The sequence below is a fragment of the Terrapene carolina genome, unplaced genomic scaffold (genome assembly GCF_002925995.2).
Source record: "Terrapene carolina triunguis isolate 2854851 unplaced genomic scaffold, T_m_triunguis-2.0 Scaffold93, whole genome shotgun sequence".
Taxonomy (NCBI): domain Eukaryota; kingdom Metazoa; phylum Chordata; order Testudines; family Emydidae; genus Terrapene; species Terrapene triunguis.
This window is the reverse complement of record NW_020664444.1, coordinates 17,306,263-17,328,016: the sequence shown is the minus strand read 5'-3', so window position 1 is coordinate 17,328,016 and position 21,754 is coordinate 17,306,263. Positions and strand designations below refer to the sequence as shown.

General features: G+C 45.7%; 1 protein-coding gene across 1 annotated transcript; it reads right to left on the bottom strand.

The window, feature by feature from the left end:
* Positions 1-1,282: 1,282 nt before the first annotated feature.
* On the bottom strand, positions 1,283-11,164 carry LOC112109969 (palmitoleoyl-protein carboxylesterase notum2-like). Its single transcript, XM_024204723.2, has 11 exons — positions 10,677-11,164; positions 10,527-10,579; positions 10,171-10,266; positions 8,848-8,908; positions 8,255-8,313; positions 8,070-8,172; positions 6,692-6,883; positions 6,038-6,138; positions 5,311-5,458; positions 3,432-3,479; positions 1,283-2,401 (listed from the first exon to the last, which is right to left on the bottom strand). Exons 1-11 carry the CDS (start codon positions 10,988-10,990, stop codon positions 2,098-2,100), a joined length of 1,479 nt encoding a protein of 492 aa, XP_024060491.2. The 5' UTR covers positions 10,991-11,164; the 3' UTR covers positions 1,283-2,097.
* Positions 11,165-21,754: the final 10,590 nt, after the last annotated feature.

Below are 21,754 nucleotides of genomic sequence, written 5' to 3'. Positions count from 1 at the left end.
CACAGCCATATGAATTTCACTCATTCCAGTGGAGTAGATAGCATTTAGTTTATATAAGAAACTTTCTCCCATCTGGGAAACCTCACATCACAGTGATGGCTCATGAAATCTGACTGCATAAGTAAGGGCCCAATCCTGCAAGGTACTGCACAGCCTCAGCTCCTAACTGGAGTCAACAGGAGTTGAAGTCACTGAACTCCCTGTAAGGGGCGCTCAGCAGGATCAGGCCCTAGGAAAAAAATGTGAAATATTGTAAGTCAAAAGTGTGACCAGTCTAATGCAATGTGACTGAGCACTTACAATAAATAACCGGGTGAGTTAACAGCTAGGGAGCAATGCCTCACCAAATAAGTCATTCAATGTTAATAACAAAACTGAACTATTATAAGATTCTTCCCTAAAGGCTTTAACCACGATCCCACAGATACAAAGCACCCAACTTTAAACAAACACTGGGGTGAAACCGGAGCTTAATTTGTAATGCAAGAGGTGCTGGGGCTCAGGTAGGTTTTTTTACTTTCATAACTGATGCAGCAAGTTCAGAGGTGCTAAGCCTAGCTGTCAAGCCCTGGCACAAATTAAGCACTGAGCAAAACATGCAGAGAGCCAGACCTCACCCCAAGAGCTACACACGGGTTAGCCCACTCCCAGGATTTGGTGCATTAATTTTGGTGGAATAAATGGGCCTAGAAAGTCAAAGGCATTAATGTGACCCTGGCACGTACAATACTAAACAGTTAAAAGTGGCTGGGAGGTTCGAGTACCAAAATACAACAGCTTCCCCAGCTCAGAAGGGATGGGGCAGATCTGGTGAAAGGCCAGCAGCAGGGAGGGGGCTAGGCCATTATTCCCCCATCATCAAAGCCCCACAGGGAATCTGTGAGCGATCTGATGCATCTGTAATGAAGTGCCATTCTTCTCAGGAACAAGAAAGAACTGGAGGAACAAAACAACAGGAGCCCAGAGCCCTGACCAGCTGGAAGAGATGCTGCTACAGCAGTCAACAGCCATTTGCAAAATGACCACTGTGGGGCTGCAGCTGGTTGGCTCGAACAAATTTAAAGGGCCAAGCTCAGAAAGGCGTGCTAGGCAGAAAGGTCTTATTAGAGGGAAATCCTGCACTGGGAAAATTTAGGAGGGATGCGAAAGTTACTGGGGAAGGAGCTTCAGTAAGCCACGACTTTATCATAGTAGCCTGTGGCTGCATTCATTTTGTTACAAAGCCCCTATGTGTTATGAGCCCACAGACACGTGTTGTAAGGGAGAGTTTCCAGGGCAAGTCCTGGGAGTATGGTGCCAATAAAGCTGTGCAGTCCAGGAGCTGGGGTAGAGGGATAGAACATCCGACCACCCAACTACCCGGAGCTAGGGTAGAGATACAAGGCTTCCATGTGGAAAGCCCTGGTGGCCTTGTATGCATCAGCCCCACTCTGCATAGCTCTCTCTGGGTCTGTTGGAGGAGTCCTGTGTTCATTCCACAAGGAGGTAAACCTACTCCCTTGATTGGGCAACATGGGGGAACTGAGTGAAGAAACTCTGCACAGTGTGAACGGCCTGCTTTCCTGGGCTCCCCTACAGGAAGGATCAATCTGAGAGTAATTCATCCTAATGAGTCAAAGCCCTTGAAAGCTTGGTCAATATTTTGTTCATATGCCTCATTTAATTAATAGTCTCAGCAGCAGCAAATGGAGCTAAAATGAAAACAGGAAATCATACTTTTGTAGGTTATCATGCAAAGTGAAGACTCCACTCAGCTAATCCCCCAGTAATCTGGTGGTATTCAGTCAGAGTGTAAAGGGAAGTGAATGAAGATTGTTCAACAATCATCCTTGTTTGGCCCACCCCTCAAAAAAATCCCTAAAATGTGTAGTACCCTCCAAACCATACTGCGACTTATGTCAAATGCAGTGGAGTACAAGTGAGGCTGTGAGTTCACCTGATTGAAACAGCAGCAGTACAAGGTAAGATTGACATAAACATCAGTCATTACAACCATAACATCCCAATATGTGCCTAAACTCTATGGAAACCCTTGACTTTTGCTCAACATCAGCATTATTTGACACTAAGCTACAATTAACCCACATGGATTATGCATTAGCCACCATTACTGAGCATTGTCAGTTGACTGGGGCCTGATTTGAGCTCCTGAGCTTTCCTGTGGACATCAAGCCTCATCCTGAATAAAGTCTGCATGAAGTTCACTTCTTGGCCTGTGCCGTGGTCATGCAGAACTGAGCAGGTGGGGTTGAAATGGGGCAATGGACAGTTATCAATCAGATGGAAGGGACAACTTCTCATGGGGATCTTTGGGGCTTTATTGCAGTCTTGAAGGCTCTTCTCCCAGCACTGCAAGGCTCTGGCCAAAGAAATGCCCTTCACTTGAAATTCCAGCCAGTAGCTACAATATAAGAAGAGGAGGAAGATGATTACCAAAAAGTGATTAAATTGACAAATAACCCATAGAGATGGGGCTAGCTCAAGAGAGAGACTTCTTGTTCTGATTTTCCTTCGCCGATTATTATTAAATAATTCATATCAGGGCTGGCTCTGCCTTTTTTGCCACCCCAAGCCAAAAAAAACCTGCGGCACGGCCGGAGCCAGGGTGCAGGGGGACTCCCTGCACTGCAGATGTGCCCCGGCTAGAGAGGGGGAGGGAGCAGGGGGAGAGAGAGAAGGGGGCAGCCAGGGCTTCAGCGGGGCGCTCGCCACGCGGCCCCGACCGCGGCCCCAACCGCCGCGCCGCCTGCCGGGAGGGCTCCGCACGGCTCCAGTCAGCGGGGAGGGAAGGACGCGGGCTGCCCTGACGGGCTTGCTACAGACCTGGCACCGGCTGGGGCAGACGGAGCGTGCAGCCCGCTCCCAGCAGGGCGCTCCCCTCCTTCGCGCTGCCGCCCCCTACAGGGCAGCTGGATCAGCGAACAAAAAACAACAACAACAAGCGGCCGTGCCACCCTAAAATTGGGAATGCCGCCCCGTAGAATCTGCCGCCCCAAGCACGAGCTTGCTCGGCTGGTGCCGGCCCTGATTCATATTATTAGGAATATTAACTTGGGGCCCAATCCTCCAACCACAATTGGTCACAGCACTTAATACTTGAGTAGTCCCATTGGAGTAGTTGGACTATCAGGACCATAAGCACTAGCCGAGCTATAAGAATTTGCAGGATTGTAATGCATCAGCACTAATTTGTTTCATTTTGCTGAACAGCTGCAGAAATCTACCTAAGCAATGAGATTCCTGCAGGCAGCACATAAAGGTGCAGCAGGCTGAGGGGCGCGCTGAAGATGTGTGTAGCTAGACAATATTTGTTAGACAGAGTCACGCTGAGAACTAACAACATGACCTAATACTCGAAAGATGAACAGACATTTAATCCCCTTAGGTGACATCTTGTAGGGTAAGGAAATGAAGAAAGCATCTTTGCTCACCTTTTTGTAATCAGCGTGTGAGATAGACATGCAGGGGCAAATACAGCTCTATGAGAAAGGGAAACACAGACAAGTGACACAAAATACCCTCTGCACATCCTAGTGAAAACATCCTTTCCTGTATTTACATAGGACTTTAAAGGGACCAGCCACTGCCACTGACTTCTGTGAACAGGATTGTGACACCCTTGCTCACAGAGGGCTAGGTTCTCATCTGGTGTAACTTGTCAGAGCTCTGTGAAACTAGGACTACATAAGAACAGCCATACTGGATCAGACCAAAAGTCCATCTAGCCCAGTATCCTGTCTTCTGACAGTGGCCAATGCCAGGTGCCCCAGAGGGAGTGAACCTAACAGGTAATGATCAAGTGATCCATCCCCCGTCACTCATTCCCAGCTTCTGGCAAACAGAGGCTAGGGACACCATCCCAGCCCATCCTGGCTAATAGCCATTGATGGACCTATCCTCCATGAACTTATCTAATTCTTTTTTGAACCCTAAACTATTTGAACCCTGAACTATTTACACTAGCTGAGGATCTGCCCCTTTGAGTAGTACCTTTTAAAGTCTTGTCTACACAGCGGGGGAATGTGCTCCAGGGGTGTGTGACTTCTAAAGCACATTAACATGTTGGGCATGAATTGGTCCATGTAGACCCTGCTGGTGTGCACTAAAGGTTCCTGTAGACGTGCCCTTCGTTGCTCACAGTACAAATTCGCTGGAGACCACTTTCACACACCCTTTTATTTCCATCTTTGCCCACCACCACCTATATACAGTTCAGTGTCAGCAGGGCCGTCTTTAGCAGGTGTGGGGCCCCACGCCGGGACACGAATTGTCTCGCTCCCCTCCCATCCCATTGAATCCCTACACAAATCCCCACCCCGCCCCCTCACTGCCCCATTGGATCCCTCCCCAAATCCCCGCCCTGGCCCCGCATCTTCCCCAAGCACGCTGCATTCCTCCTCCTCGCCCCTCCCTCCCAGGCTTGCGCTGATCAGCTATATGGCAGCGCAAGCGCTGGAGGGAGGGGGGAGAAGCAGGACGCGGCTTCCCCCCCCGCTCCACCGGCAGCCCGGGACGTTGCGGGGCCCTCTTAGGCTCGGGGCCCCATTCCAGGGAATCGGCCAAATCAGCTTAAAGCCGGCCCTGAGTATCAGTCAGGTAGCCCCTTAGGGAACAGCTTGCTCTTACAGCTAGCTGGGTGCAACAGGCCCTCACTCCTCACTTTCCTGTTCCTCCGCTCCTACTTCCTTTCTGCTACCTTTATAGGCCTTCCCCCATCAAGCTCACAGGTGTCTCTCTTTTAGGGCTTTAATCAGCCACAGCCTGTCGGCTCCAATCACTTCCCCTTACTGGGAGCTGAGCTAGCAGGCTCTGAGCTAACAGGGGCTGAGTCAGTGCCTTTTGGCCAGCACCCTGTTACAGTTCCCTAGTGCACTTTAGCATAATGCTGTCTAAACAGCACTATGTTAAAGTGCACCAGAAGATCTATAGATCAATTAATGGACAACACATCAGTGCACTTTAGAAACCACACCCCCATATAATGCATTACCCCATCATGTAGACAAGCCTTATCGCAAGTAGTCCAGTGGTTGTCAGGTACTATCCAGTTGTATCACAATCACACGCAAGCCCAGATTTTTAGAAAAACACATAAAATAAGATTCCAATGGAATGCTAATAGTTGATGCCCAGATTAGCTCATCTAACAAGTGTTACATTTCTGCAGGCTCAGTAATTAGCAGGAGTGTATTAGATGGTGAGCATATGTAACCTCATTTTATTTTATAAGATCAAATTCTGTCTTCAGTTGGCCCTCTATGATGGTTAACCTTTGGTATTTTATTCAACACAAAGTAGTGTAATACTGACGGGACAACACGTAATGAGTTCCTAAGTTCTCGCCCAAGGTTTTGTAGGTAGTTCCATTGATTTTCTGTTAGGAACTGACTTCCAAGGTGGATATTTTCTAATTTCAGCTGTTCCTCATCGAACAGCCACTGAACCACAAAAACTGGAGCTGCAAAAGAAAGAAAGAAAGAAAGAAAGAAAGAAAGAAAGGGGGTGGGGGGAGGAGTAGCTCAGTGGTTTGAGCATTGGCCTGCTAAACGCAGGGTTGTGAGTTCAATCCTTGAGGGGGGGCCATTGAGGGATCTGGGGCAAAATCAGTACTTGGTCCTGCTAGTGAAGGCAGGGGGCTGGACTCAATGACCTTTCAAGGTCCCTTCCAGTTCTAGGAGATAGGATATCTCATTTAATAATATTATTATTAAAGGCACCCTAGAAAGTTGTAGATTAAGTCAGTATTTGACATTAGCATACAGGGCCAGATCCTGCAGCTCCAAAAAAAACCCAGTAGCTAGAGGCTAATGCTGATTACACTAGTGCCCATGAGCTCACTCATAGACCAGAATCTCATTGTTCTAGGCACTGTACAAACCCAGAACAAAAATATGGTCCCAGCCCCAAAGAGCTTCAGAAATGCTCCACTCCCACTATGCACCAGGGGAGCTGCTGGATGCTGAGCACTGCTGAAAATCCAGCCCCAATTAATGTCAGTGCAGGATCAGAGCCAAACTCTGAGAGAAGATGAACTTACATTTCAAGGATGAATACAATCTATCTCCAAGGAAGCACTGCCACTCGTTAACTCTCTTGAACTGCTGTTTACATTTTTCTGGAAGGATTCCATTCCACATCCTAAAAAGCCATGACCAGAAAACATTAGTGGGAAAGAGAGAGGTGGTGTTACCTTAAACTAATATGTAAATATATATATATATATATAAAATAAAAGCTACATGTCTTGTCCCAAATAAAACCAATTGTTTGTGTGAGAAGAACACAATACATCCAGCATAAGGAATTCATGGCATATTGTTCAGCCCAAGGGAAGCTCTCTTCTTCTGAACATAGCAATCCCTGTTTTCTTCCTAAAGGTGTTGTGATGGCGAGTAAAGCTGGGTAACTTTCAGTTCATGATAATGATCAGCTAGTCTATAAGACCTTCACAGAGAGGTACATTTGCAGCAGGTTATTTTCCCTTTTGGGGTTGTAAGATGCAGCTGCAAGATTTACATGCACAGTTTAATTCCAGATGCCAGTCCAAGGGCTTGTGCCCCTCGCTACCTGACTGGAGGTGCAGATCAGGTAGCCAGAGGTGCAAGAACTCATATTTGAATCATTTTATGGGCACAAATTTTGCAGGCATAGCAAAAAACACCCCAAGGTTACAACCCACAGGCTCAAGTACCTGAGTCCTTTCTTGATTGCACCCACCGGGGCACAAGAGGCAGCATCTGAACAGTCAGATTGCCTTGGATGTTTAATGTCCAGGAACCAGCCAGAGTCAACAAGTCCTCTGACCTGGACTGCCTCAGCTTCCAGCTCCTCCAGAAGGGCCGCCACCCTCTCCAGGTTCAGTAGCACACCAGTCCCACCAGCACTGAAAAGAAGAAAGACATCAGTTATCTGGGTCCCCAGATGGAGCCCTGCTTGTGCTTAAGGCACTCTTTCGGCGGCAAATACAGGAAATGGAAGCAGTGCATTGTAGTCACTTTAAAGCCCACTATCATTGTAATCCCACCTCCTGCTCACTGTTCCCACCAGAGATGGAGTTGGAACAAAGGGCTTTTGGACAGAAATATTTGAAGTTAACTGGAAAGCTAAGGGAGGTGCAGGCATTGCCTCCTTTATTCCCTCTGCTTTTATTTAGTTATTTTTGCTAAAACTGTATAGCGCTCAATAGACTGCCCTGGACATCAACGCCTTTTGCTTCTCTGCAGAACTGATGCTGCCTAGGTAGCAGTGGCTCCAGCTTCCCCACATTGCCTTGTCAATGTGCTACAGACTTGGGCAAAAAGGACTATCTAAGGCTTCGTGCCCATTCACTCCATGGCCTCTCTGCAGAGACCAAGAACAGTCAGTGCCCACTGTGATGGGGTTCTAATGGCCTGAATGTGGCCTGACTCCCATTGATTTCAACAATCAGGCCCCTGGTCCAGTTTCAAGTGCCACAGCTTTTCAGTCTTTCCATCGACTTCAGTGGACTTTGGAGCAGGCCCCGAGAGCACTAACTCATTTCAATGGGGCCACTCAACACATCCCTTACACTGCAGTATGGAGCCAGTGCAGTACTCCAGAACCCGACTGCTGTTGTAAGCTGTAGTGGTTTGGAGCAATACTGTGTAATCTGTTGTCATTTTTATATGAGAAATAAGTAAAAGAAACCTTCCTCGATAGATTCAGCTGAGGCCTTGCTAGCCCAAGATTTAGTACAGAACATGTTTGCAATGGTAGCGTGCTCAGAAAGATAGTGTTGTCCAGTGGGCAGGGCGCTGGTCCATGACTCTGGAGACTACGTTCTAGTCCCACCTCTACCACTGATCTGCTGTGTGACCTCGGGCAAGTCACTTCAACTCTTTGTACCTCTGTTTCCTGTCTGTCTGGTCCATTTAGATTGTAAGCTCTTGTTTCTTACCATGTGTTTGTTCAGTGCCTAGCACAAAGGGGCCCTGATCTTGGTTAGGGCCTCTGGGTACCACTGAAGCACAAGCAGTTAATGACACCACTTAGAAGGGTTTTGAGAACTTCTCACTTTGGCACTCTCACAGCTCTAGGCCCATCCTTACCTTTCCCCAGCAAGCAGGACCACTTTAGCTTGCTTAATTCCCTTAGGAACCAGGTCTTTAATCACCTCCTGGATAATTAGCGATCCCATGAAGGCATAGTCTGCTAGAAGAAAAAGTCAGAGTTAACACTGACTGTGTCAAAGGATCTGCTAGAAGCGGGGAGCAGCATAAAGATGGCTGCCTACCTTGCAGTGACTTGGGCAAAGTTCCACTCCAGATATCACTCGAGCAGTAAGGCACAAACCTAGGCAGAGGTAGCAAAGGAAAGGCACACAGTTATGGTCATCAGAAAGTCCCTGAATAGACCGGAGAAACTCCTACTCCTTTCCCACCACATCACCTCCTCAGCATTGGGATTATCTTGGACAGAGGTTCCCAGCATGCAGTTACAAACAAGTGTGAGGGAGTCGCTACCACCTTTCCTTTCCCATGCTGCTAAATGAGAGGGGGGTCTTGGCTAGATCTTAGCTAGATGGCAGGAGGCTCCCTGTATGGAAAAGGCTGAGAACCACTGATCCACGGCTTTGCCTCATGAGTGATGTGAGATTAGGTTACATGAAAGTGAGTCACTACATATCCCCACCCTCCAGCTGTGGCAGCTGAGTTCCAACTCTCCTTACTTTAGCACCTCATAGTCCTTTCAAGAGGAGCCACACAGTTACCCATAGAGTACAGGAGGTGTCACTTGGTGTCATTTGTAATTAACAGTCAGAGCAGTAACTGGCCAGAAGGTGCTGTGAAATGTAAGTGGTAGTACAGCACCTGGGAAGGTCCTTACACTGCATTGGCGTTCCACCAGTGAGGGCTCTCCTCCATCTGGGAAGACAAAATGCCTGTCCCTAGAGTCACAGACACACAACACAAAAGAGACATGTTGTACTGGACACTGTCTCAGAAAACCAGACCAAGAGCAGCAGCTTTTCCAGCTTCGAGAAGCAGGCACAATCCCTGTAAGGATCTCACAGCTTCCCCTCCTGTCTCACCTTCTTCCCAGACTGTCATCCACCCATGTCACCCTCTCCCTCTAGAATCACAGACGCATAGGGCTGGAAGGGACCTCAATAGGCCATCTAGTCATCCCCCTGTGCTGAGGCAGGACCAAGTATTCCTAGGCCATCCCTCTCATTCCACATTAAGTTCAGGCTCCATCACTCTTCTCAAAACTTCTGCCTATTCCTTATGCTTCTCTCTGGCATTTCTCCTATCTGCTCCCTTTGGCTGCGCACTGACCGGAGCCAGGAAAGCACGGAAGCATGCGCATAATACCATCTTACTGTACCTCAACAGACCCACTCACAAGCTTAAAGTGAAGCCCGTGTTGAAGTGTTTTGCCATAGTGCTCAGCAGCTGGCAGAATCAAATCTTTTGTCTCCTTCTTCCACTCAGTTTTCGGCCTTCTTGTATGCCACCCCCCTGGTGCTTGGGACATGCCCATGCCTGACCTGCTGAAAACACACTCCCTCTCCTCCTTCAAATCCTGCCTAAAACCTAACATCTCTCATGAAGGCTTCTTCAGAGGCCTCCCCACAAGGAAGATGCTTTACCTGATTCCAATGGAAATCTAGTCCTGATGTATCACAATTATAGGAGTTACATTCTGAAATCACGGCCAGGAACATAAAGCCTGGTTTTCCTCTCTGCTCAGAATCAGCATAAACCCAGAGTAACTCCACTCACTTCAGTGGAGTCATTCCAGACTTGCACCTGTTTAGCTGAGAGCAGAAGCCATCCCCTTGTCTTTTCACAGAGCCGTGTGAAAGAAAGGAATAATACAGGGTTTCTCAAACAGGGGTCGCCGCTTGTGTAGGGAAAGCCCTGGCGGGCCGGTGTGAGCCCCGTCCGCAGGTCCGGCCGACCGTGGCTCCCACTGGCTGCGGATTGCTGCTGCAGGCCAATGGGGGCTGCTGGAAGCGGCGGCCAGTTAGCCCGCGCCACTTCCAGCAGCCCCTATTGGCCTGCAGCAGCGATCTGCGGCCAGTGGGAGCCGCGATCGGCCGGACCTGCGGACGGGGCTCACACCTGCCCGCCAGGGGCTTTCCCTACACGAGCGGCGACCCCTGTTTGAGAAACCCTGGAATAATACAACAATTGCAGCAAGTACCTTTCTTTGTTTGAGGCCACTCAGATGAGCTCATTAAGCGACGGATATTTTTATATCTGGTATCACATGTTTGTTTATTATAACAGCACCAGCCACCTGAATGGGAGCAAGAAGTTTGTCTTAAAACCTTCATATCACATCTGATTGAATTAAAATTTATTGTTGACTATACCACTCAGTCAATGTCATCTTTGATTCTTGACTCTCTTTATTCTCATCTCACACTGGTGTAAATCAGAGGTAACTCCACTGAAATCACTGGAGTTACACTGATCGATGAATGTGCGTGCAGAATCAAGCCCGACTTGTCTTCACAATACCTTGCTTCATTACTGAATTGTCATTTCTTACTGTACCTTCTAAGAATATGATCCATCTCTTGCTCCCTTTGTGCTCCCTTAAGTAATACCTGCAAATGGTGGAGAAGAAAAGTAAACACAAATCAGATTAGTTTTTTCCCGTTACACTGTTTGTGAAAAGCAGGCGAGTTCTGACGTGATCATTACCCAGCTGTTGTCCCATCATTGCAGGTGACCAGGGGGTTCTTCAGAAAGAAAAGTTTCATGTCCTCAGGTGCCTTCTGAGCATGCCAAGGAGTGAGTGAGGCACTTTTGAGCTGTGATGCCAAGGCATCTTCCATAGGAGGAAGAACTCCCACAAAGACATCTTCCTCAGCAGCAGTGTGCTCCAGTTCCCCACTTGGGTTAGGGCCCTTTCGATTCTGGGCAGGAGTCTTCACGTGAGCTTTGGAATTACGTTTGCTTTGAGACACCGCTTCCCCCAGGAGCAACAAAGCCACCAACGCCCCTGGGATCTTCATAGTGAGTGCCTCCTCCTGACTGAACAGGCAAAGAATAAACCCGTGGTATAATAAAAGGGCAACATGAAAATCTGAAGAAAGCGAGGTTTAAGAAAGACAGTGCCGAGAAGAATTAAACCAGCAAGGAATGGACCTAGCCAGGTTCACAGGCATAGACACAGGCATGTTACTACACTATAGAGATGACACCACAAAGCTGAAATAGCATCAAATACCTTAAAGAATGCTGGTCAATTGCTGATCTTCAACTGAAGCATTATAACAAGTGCAATATCACAGGGAAGGTAAGTCTCTGATGGCCAAAGAATGAAGAGCGTGGTTGGAAGCCCAAGAGGAGTTGTTACCCAGCCAGAAATAATACTTGTGCTCAGATCACAGTCCCCAGTGAACTTTATATTGTCCTCATATGGAACATATTTCTTCCCTCTTTTTTTTTTTTTCCTTTTCTTTGAACTACCGCCAAGGTTGGGCAGATGACAGGGGCTGGAGAAACGAAACCACACCCCGGGCTGAATAAGTTTCAAGATTTCCTTGCAAGCACTTTGATCTTGAAAGTTACATACTTAAAATTTCTATAATTTGATCCCCATTTTGCTTGCTGCTTTTTGGAGGGTGAGGGAGGGTACAATCTGATTATATAAGCTTTGGCAATTCTCCTCTGTGGGATGATTTTTAGTTGTTTCATGCATAAGAAATGCTAGGGGCTACATTTGAACTTGGTAAAAGCTTTCAATTCGCTGTCTCATCAGACAACCTCAGCACCAGCCTTTCAACTTTTTCAGTAAATACTGTATCTTTTCCCTTGTTCATGTTTTTGTCAGATTTATAGAGTATTGGCATGGAAATCATTAAATAGTGCTCTTAAATATATTAGAGCTAGTTGAATTATTCATTATGAATAAATGATCTGATGAAGTTATTCCCCTTTTTTAAATGAATCAGTCATGAACCAATTCAGATTTCGGCAAATGTATTTGTTATTTGTAACTATTCATCAAATACTTTGGATGAACAACTTTGAACCATTGGGTTACTTGAGTACTGATCACCTTCAATATTTGCTAGTCATTTGTTAATTGGGCTGTGTGATTGGTCACCTCTGTGACATGGTATTGCTTCAGCTCCCTGATTGGATGATTGAAAGTTTTAAAACAGAATAATGAATTATAAATAACAAAAAATGATGGATAATTTTGTATGCATGTAAATACAGATGTTTGTATGAGGAACAGCCAACCCCCACAAATTTGTATGAAAAAACCTATTAACAAATAATTCATAATAAAGGACAGGAACACAGTCGAACAGCCACTCATAATTTGAATGAAGGTTTGCTAACACAGGTTCTACTGAATTCAATAGAGATACACCAGTGTAAAACTGGAGTGAGATCAGAATCAAGCCATTTGGTCACAGAACTAAGAGAAAAAGAATGTCAGAACATACCCTAACCTCTGTTTTATTTCATTTTGTAAAATACAGTCTATGTTCCTTGATCAGGTGGAAAGTCATCAAGACAGAAAAGAGCGTTCAGTATCACAGACCCAACTGGTTATAAAAATCTACATCATAAGCTAAACTTCTAGTCCAGTATAAATATTTCTTCCTCCCTTCCATTTAGTGATTGGAAAAAGAAAGGAAAACTCTGTGCTCTTACCCTTAGCTGAGATGGAAAAACTTATCCCCCATGGAGCACACAGGAAATAACCATCACTGACTGGAGAGGAGATGAACATTGTGAAAGAAAACACAGTCTATTTGAAACTAGCAGACATATTTTTCGGATAGTTACGGAGTGACTCATTGGTCCCTAAAGGGAATTATGAGTGCAGCTTGCTCCCCTCACCCATCCATGAAATGCAATGCAGGCCATCCACATCCATCAAAGGGACTTGCTGGTCCAGTGCTGAGATGCTTAGCTGGAGTGATCACATCATTAATTTCTCTAGGTTGCTTTTTCCTGAGGATCCTCTCTCAGGGAGTGATGTGTCAGATGCCATATGGAGATAGATGGGGTGAAATAGTTCATGAAATTTGACTATCTCCAGAGATGAGGGTTTTCATCTGCCCACTCTGCAGTTCGGGTGAGAGTACAGCCAGCCAATAGACAGCACCATGGGGAGCTTCAACTGCATTTTTAACAACAGCTCTTTTGGCTTCAGTGAAGCTACCCTCTTGCTTAAGTGATGTGACCTGGCAATTGGTCACCAAAAAAGCTAATGAGCCAAGAAGAGACTAAAAGGCTTCAGTGTCTGGAAAGGGGCAAATGTGCCTATTTCATCTATATCTCACCACTAAAGTCCAGCCCAGGTTTGTACCAACGCGGGGGGACATTTCTACCTGATGGTTGTTTTGTGGCCTCAGAGAAATGAGTTGTGCTGGGGACGGGTCAGTGCAGGTCTTGTGAACAGGTGTGAACATTACAAAATCCTCCACCACAACTGGCACAGTTTTGCTGCCTTGCTGACATCCTCAGCAGAGAAACTAAGGACTCATTAAGTGTGATTACTTCACTACTCACAGGAGTGGTCCCCACAAGGGAAGTCTGAACACAAGGCCCCCCAAATCCGCTTCATGTAGCATCACTGATGAGCCAAAGCAATCTCCCCACTCACCTTGTTCCATAAACTTTATCCCTTTACCTTCAAGCATATCTATAGCCCCTTCTCTCCAAGGAGAGGTATCTCTCTCATAGACAACTTCTGTTGAGTTCTGATGATCAGACTGATGCCAGGACAGAATATCTTACTTGGCTTCATGCCTGGACATCTCAAAATATGGCCCTTCATTCTCCCAATATGCTAATAAGTCAATGGAACAAGCACTCCGTCCATGAGTGCAGGTTTCTCTCCTGGCACAGCAGCCACTTTCCTGAGACTCACTGAGGTTCATAAGTGGAAGTAGTATGTTAAGGGCTGAACCCAACAGCAACAGGATGTGACCTGGGCTGCCCTGTAGATTTACAGCAAGGCTGGTTCTCAGAAATGAAAGGGTGCAGGAGATCCACAGACCCAAACCTGCCTGGCTGTATTTGCATTCTATGTATTTATGAAATGTCCTCCACCTACTGCTCCATTGTCCTTGATTCTGCTGGTTTTATAGTTTCTCATATATAGTATTTCCTTCCTGATCATAACACAAGCAGCATCACTGCATTCTGCATACTAAAACCCAGGGCTTTTTACACTGCATACACTGCAGCTGCACTTCATTAACATTAAGGAACAAGGGGCAAAGGGAGGTGAGAATCCACCCTAGATCTTCTGATTTTGGCAGCATGACATTTTTACAACTCTGGTAGCAGAATGCGAACCTAGGCCTTCTAACCAATCACCTCAGCCAAAGGCAGATGTCATTTCTCTTTTGTAGAAGAAATCACCATGGTTCATTTTCTTTGCATCAGCTTAAGTGTCATTTTAAAAACAAAGTCAAACAATCTCAACAGAAAAGCTCAGTGGGATGAGAGAGGAAGCTATGGAACATATGCAAGGGGTTAGGCATGATGTCGCACACAGATAATGAGGGAGAAAAAGATCGATCCTTAATGCTAGTCATGAGTTTTCACGCCTGTTTCACGCGTCTCTTTGTGCCCATGCACTGATACCTGCAAAATGTATTGTTGATGAGATGGGCACTCTCAGCATGTGCTGTTTTTTTCATTTGTTTACACAATGGGGGCCTGATGCTGATTGGGGCATCTGGACAAATGATAATAATAAAGAATTAAACATTTGTCAAGTGCGCTCCTAATTCCCCCGGAGCCTGTGCATCCCAGGATCCCCTGGCTGCAGAACTGACCTCCTGGCTGGCTGCAGAATTGCTTGGCGAGTTTGTACCCTAACATGCATTTGGCTCACTAACTTTGGGATGAAAGGCTGGTCTAAATGCTGCCACTCCAGATAACCAAGCAAAGGCCCTCCCCCGGGGCACCATGGCAGCTGGCCTATGAAGACTCCATGAGCTTCCCAGGCTCTGCAGCTGTGATGTCTTGCTCCGTCGCAGCAGTGCTGGGGATTACATGGTTGCGGCTTTTCTGGCATAGTCACAGACTCCACTGAACACAGGGATTTTGTGAGGAGCCTGATATCTGTGGGGGAATGACATTCAGTCGGCTGGGGGAGGCTTTTAAAAAGAGGCATGACCTGACTTAGTTGCTTTCATCCTGGGAAACAGCTTTGTCCTTGTCAGCCAAGGAGAAGCAGACAGCAGCAAGTGGCCCCCTGAGGCTAAAGATTTACCTGCTCCCAAACCCAGCAGTAAATGGAGAAGGAGAGAGGGCCTGCCTAGGTCCATTGACAAAGGGGTCCCCCGTCAACAACAGCCCCCCCTGCAACCAGGCGTTGAGGAAGGGGAAAGGTGCACATTCAAATTTGACCAAACCAGCCCAGTTCCATGCGTATTGGAGCTAACTGCAATAGCTCCTGTGAGCTTGCTGCAGGCACTCACCTGCACAGCAGGGGATACCACTGAGCCCTTTTGCTGGGTATGGCTCCAAGTGCTGCTGATGTCTTTGGAGATCACTGCCTTGAATCTTATTAAGCTCTTCACCCTAGGCAGGAGTGTTTGGAGAGGAGGTTTTTCAACAGCCAAGATGCATTATTCCAGGCACTCTCTGCTCTAATGTGCTGTCAGATATTAACGTCTATAACGTCCCAAATACAAATGGATTTCAAAATATCGAAGTGTTTCAAAGATTGTCTCCTTAAATAGAGAACTCACACTAAAATCACAGCATTAGACAGAGAGAGAGACATGGTCACAAAAGGATCCGAATAAAGACTGACCAATAAAAAGATCTCCTCACAATAAAGGTGGTAAGTCTAATTCACTATTTTCCCATGAGCCAACAAATGAAAGGTCATATACGGTAGTTCTTACATAGTCCTTACTCAGACAATCCTCAATGGAAATAATAAAATAATCAAAATAGCTAGCTCTTATATAGAGCTTTCTAGCTCTAGATCGCAAAGGAGTTCAGTATCATTAGCTCCATTTTACAGATGGGGAAACTGAGGTACAGGGAGAAATGACTTGCCCAAGGTCACCTAGCAATCTAGGGGCAGAGCTAGGCAGGGTCGGCTCCAGGCACCAGCCGAGCAAGCTGGTGCTTGGGGCGGCAGCTTGTAGGAGGTGGCATTCTGCCCAATCCTAGAGCGGCATGGCCGCTTTTTTGTTGTTGTTGTTGTTCCGCTCCGGCCACCCTGTAGGGGGCGGCGGCGTGGAGGACGGGAGCGCCCTGCAGCAAGCCCGGCAGGGCAGCCCGCGTCCTTCCCTCCCAGCCGACCGGAGCGGTGCGGAGCCCTCCCGGCAGGGGGCATGGTGGGAGGGGCCGCGTGGCAGTGCCCCGCTGAAGCCCTGGCCGCCCCCCTTCTCTCTCTCCCCCCGCTCCCTCTCCCTCCTCCTGCCCCCGCTAGCCGGGGCACATCTGCAGGGCAGGGAGTCCCCCTGCACCCTGGCCCCGGCCGCGCTGCAGGTTTTTTTTTTTTTTTTTTTGCTTTGCTGTTCTGGCCGCCGCGTTTTTGTTTTTGTTTTTTTTTGCTTGGGGAGGCCAGAAAGCCAGAGCCGGCCCTGGAGCTAGGAATAGCTTCCCTGTCTCCTGAATCCCCAGTCTAGTGCGCTCTTTCTCTCTTCTCCCTCCCCTCAGCGTGAAATCCACTCCTGCGCAGAGTGCCTGCATCGATCCTATGAGCCCTACAAATGTAAATCAACGTCATGTCATATCCATCAGTATAATATTTGAACAGGTTCTGGGGAGTTTTCCATTGGAGGGGACCCTGTTTGTCTTCCATGCAGACTCTCCTCTATAGATGGCTGTGTCCTGACAATGGTGCAGTCTGATCCACAGCCCCTCATCCTTTAGCAGGGGCTCAGGGCCACACTGGAGACGATCACATTTGAACAAATCATTTCTTGAAGCACACTCACCCTAAAGCATAAACTGTATGAGATGCTTCTGTAGGTCTTATAGCTCAATCAACTCTTGTGCCTCTACTTAGACCAATGATTGGATAGAAAAATAAAATGTTTAATTCCGCTCCAATGCTATGTTTGAAGGGCTGCCAACTACAAACTTCAGACGAGAAACTGCTCTTGGATGATGTATATTGTGTTCTGTTTAGGCACTAGAAATCAACCCATTCACCTCATTTCTAGGTTTGATCTCCTAAAACCTGAAGATAGTAGTAGGCTAATCAATCAGTTTTCTTCTGTCTTTGTATTGTCTGCATGCAACATTCCCATTTGTCTTCCTAAAACTACTGATCTGTTGTTCAGCAGATACTTCACATATCTAAGGAATGAACAAACAGCTGTAAATCCATCATCTCATTTTGCAAATGCAGCCAGAACCCCTTGTTCACAAATGTTCATACAATACCTGAAATAAAGTCACATCATTGTTTCAGTGTTTAGCGTAACTGAGTGGTTTATCTTTGAGCTGTGCAAATTTGGAGCATAAAACGACCACACTCACTACCAAGTGCATAAAACATTAAAGAAAATGGTACTATGTTCACTAAAATGAAGACAGGACTAATTATAATTACACTACCCATAAAAAGGGTTTGGTTAAAGTCATATATTTGGGCAATTCAACAATGCAAACTTTTAGTCCCTCTTGAACTTTAGAATCTGTCTAACACATGCAAGCAAACAACACAGCCATTGTAAGGTTTCATTAATAGTTATAAGTTTCTGGATTGTCTTTTGAGAAGTTATTTGAATGATTTACTGGTCCGCGAGCGTTGCTGGATCAGCCTTTTGTTCTGTTCCATCTAGTCTGTTAAAAATGCCATGCATTTGGACAAGGTCATTCCGTGCTCAGTCCTTTGCTCACGAGGGAATTCTTCACCCTTGGGGGATTATAAGTGGCTATTTTAAAATCCAAGGCACAGTTTTATTGACTTAGCTGGACTTTTACTTAGTTCTTGTTTGCTCTGAGTCTTGTTTCTGCATGTGTTTGCTGCTCTGGAGCAACCCAGAGGGTGCTCGCATTAAGGATACTCAACAAAATGAAGGGAAGTCTTGACATTCAGGTGACCATTGAAACAGCACTCTCAGAATTGCTTGAAGCTGCATGGCAGTGAGTAGCGTGCTGCAGCATCTAACAGGAGCATTTGTCTGCCACGTGCTTTGTTCTGCTGAACATATCGCAATGTGAAACTCAAAGGCTCAGACCCTCAGCTGCACCAGAGCTCCCCCAGCACAGTCTAAGGGGAAGGTGAGAAAGGAGCATGAATGGCCGGGCAAAGGCAGCTTCCAAGCTTTGCTCTTCCCTGAAGCTGAGGCTTGCTGGGTTCATCATGGCTGCTCTAAATTACAGCCAGGGCCAGCTCCAGGAACCAGCCCAGCAAACAGGTGCTTGGGGCGGCCAACGGAGAGGGGCGGCATGTCCGGCTCTTCGGCGGCGGGTCCTCAGTCCCTCTCCGAGCGAAGGACCAGCCGCAAAATTGCCACCCGAAACTGAAGCGGCGGCGGTAGAGCAGATCGCGGTCGTGGCTTTTTTTTTTTTGCTGCTTGGGGCGGCAAAAGCCCTGGAGCCGGCCCTGATTAGAAGCTGGCTGCAACTGCATGTAAGGGGCCTGTTATAAACACACAGCTAAGTTACTCTCAAGCCTCCCCAGGAAAGGGGGTAAAAGGGCTTGAGGGGATATTTGGGGGAAACAGAAACTCCAAGTGGTCCTTTTCCTAAATCTTTGTCCAACTCACTTGGTGGTGGCAAGGAGAAGGAAAAATTTGTGCCTTGGGAAAGTTTTTAACCTAAGCTGGTAGAAATAAGCTTAGGGGTCTTTCATGCGGGTCCCCACATCTGTACCCTAGAGTTCAAAGTGGGGAGGGAACCCTAACAGGGCCATTCTACAGCCAAGGCGCGTCAGAGCAGCACAGAGAGTCTGGAGCAAGTCAGGATCTGGCCCCATAAAGTTCACCCAAGATTCACTTGGCAGGTTGTTGAACCTTAGTCAGCCTTTCACCAAAACCTGGGCTGAGTTTTGAGTCTGTAATGAAATCTGAAACCCGGCCAGTTCTCTGCTTGTGCACAGGCCAGATCTAGATTGAATGACTCCAGGAGAAATCTGCACTGGGACCTCTATCAGTGTCAGAGTGATTGATTGTGTGACTACACCAGGCCCAATTCTGCCCTGACTAGCATCCCATTCAAACCCACTGGTTCAAACAGGATCGCATGGGGTATAACTCTGGGCACAAAGTGGCCTTTTTATTATGTGCTGGACTGCTGTCCATATAGGCAGTTACCCTGTGGTAAAGTCAAAGGGAAACATGCACTTGGATCAAAGTTTAGTGAAATAGTACTGTCAGTCATCATCTGTCATTGATTGCACATGGCTCTCTGTACAGTTGCATGTAATGTCATAGATTGCCTTTGTTTCTGTATAGATTCCCATATAATCCGTCATCAACTGCATGTGATCTAGTCATATGTAATATGTCATTGATTACCCATGGCTCTGTGTACAGTCACGTGCAATCTGTTGTAGATTGCACATGGAGCCCAACACTTCTTACATAGTAATCTTTAAGACTATACTTTAGTTTAAATAAAAAGCATATTATGCAGCTGTGGTAGAGATATATGGCATTATTTAAGAGGCACACAAACATCCAAATGATTAGTATAGATCCTTTCATCCATTTATATGTGAAAAAATCAATTGCTGCAATAATACCTGTCCTAATAATTCACTCTGTTCAGTAAAAGTCTTTAAAGTGGTTATAGAAAGAATAAAAGAACACAACCCAATATAATATCATTACAGCTGTACATGTCTGTCAACATAATCATGTTTGTTTCCCTCAGAAGCTACAGAGCACCTTCTACAGTAAAGCAAGTGATTCTTGAAGCCAAGGAAAGCAAAGTAATATGAATTCCATACAAAACTGTGCTCAACAGGTGCCTGGCAAAGTCAAAAAGAAACAGAACACATCAATGTTCCTTAGGACAACTCAAATCAAACAGCTGGAAAGCGGAGACAGTTCTAAACATTTCTGCAATGCCAATGTCTTTGCATTTTAACCAGAGGTGAGCACGAGCTGCAAAATTTGGATCCAAGTCCAAAATTTTCCAAAAGTTTAAAGGGATTTGGATCCAGGGTGTTGTTCAGCTCTATCTTTAACAGTTACCAAAAGAAAACAAGCCAACATGTGTCAATCACTTCACTGAAGGTCATTAATGGAGATACGTCCTGGCATATTAACTATATTAACACATTTTCAATTCAGATTGTTTGAATGGTAAATTACCGTATACTGCATATATGTCTGAAACTGTGAATAAGATCTTAAATGTCAGGTAATTCATGAGTCAGAGAGTTTTGTCTGAGTAAACACTGAGCAAGATCTTAAGGATGTGGCATAATAATACATTATTAATAATAATAATTGCCAATCATAGCAAATTTCACCAGATTGCTAGTAGGTTTCTGATGTCAATAAATGTTCAGTAGAAACTGGGATGAAATGGCCACATTCAGGATTTAATCCCTGGTCTCCAGAGGTGAAAATCTAATGCATTAAGCTTTCCTCCCCTGGTGGCTTTAATGCTACCTTTCCCATACACCAGACAACTGCTCATTGATGCAATTTGTCTTTTTAATTTTTCTGGCCTGCAAAGGCAAAATGTTTTCAAAAGTGAAACAAGTTTTAGCAATAAACCAGGAGAACAAATGTTGTAAAGTGGGTGTGGCAAATTTAATCCATTATATAAAATGCTTCTACACTCACATACCAGACTGAATAATGATATTTACTAAGAAAGAAAGAAAGAAAGAAAGAAAGAAATGGAGCTTCTGTCACAATGCCTCTTAAGAATGTAGAAATGGCATCAAATGCATTATTGACAATAAAAGGGAAAATGTACAGAGGAAAAATTGATTAGTAGATTTCCTTGTCACTAACTGAGCAATATATAAACTGTGACAAGACACTCACAATTCTCATCTCTTTTATTCCAGTGACAAACAGATATTGCAGAGGAAGAATGAGGCATTGATGGAAAGATATACTGAGGGGTCGAAAAGACCTATCACTTTTACAAGATTTTCCAAGAGCAATAACGTAAGAGTACACACTTTTATCCTAACATTTTCATAACCCTTCTATTCATGTAAGACATGAGGTTGATCCTGATGGTTGCTTAAGCAGTTAGTAGTTGTTAGATAGCATGCAGATTGAAAACCTTTCACCTGTTCTGTTTGAAATTTTTCCATGGATTATATAACAGTTCACATGTATGCTCAAGGTTACTCATAAAACCTTGTTGACAAGACAAAATCTTGTTACAAGTTGCAATCTAAAACCTTCAATAAACATTATGGTTCATGTAGCATCTGCAGGAGAGGAACATATGTTCTGAATTCTGATGAATTAGTAGCTTGTGCACTGTGTTTTTTGTATTTATGACAAGTGACAAGCAAATACAACCAGTGTGCCTGTGAACTAATTTAGCAGGCTTTTTTATTCTTCAAGTCTCAGCTCTCCAACAAAAGAGAATTGCTTTCTGATGCATTATCCCTTTATGCTTGTTATGTTATCAGATTCTCACATTATTTATAAACAAAATTATTTTTGTCACTTAGTTTTGAAAGATAAAATAAGGCCTCCCTATGTAGCAAATACCCCGTAGAGTCTGGTTCTCTCATAAACAGAGCAGAAGGAAGCGACATGACAGTAATCGTATTGTAAAAATTACTTTCAGATCCCACAAAAGCCTGAAAGTCACCTTTCAATACCCTGCCAAGATGAGAGTAC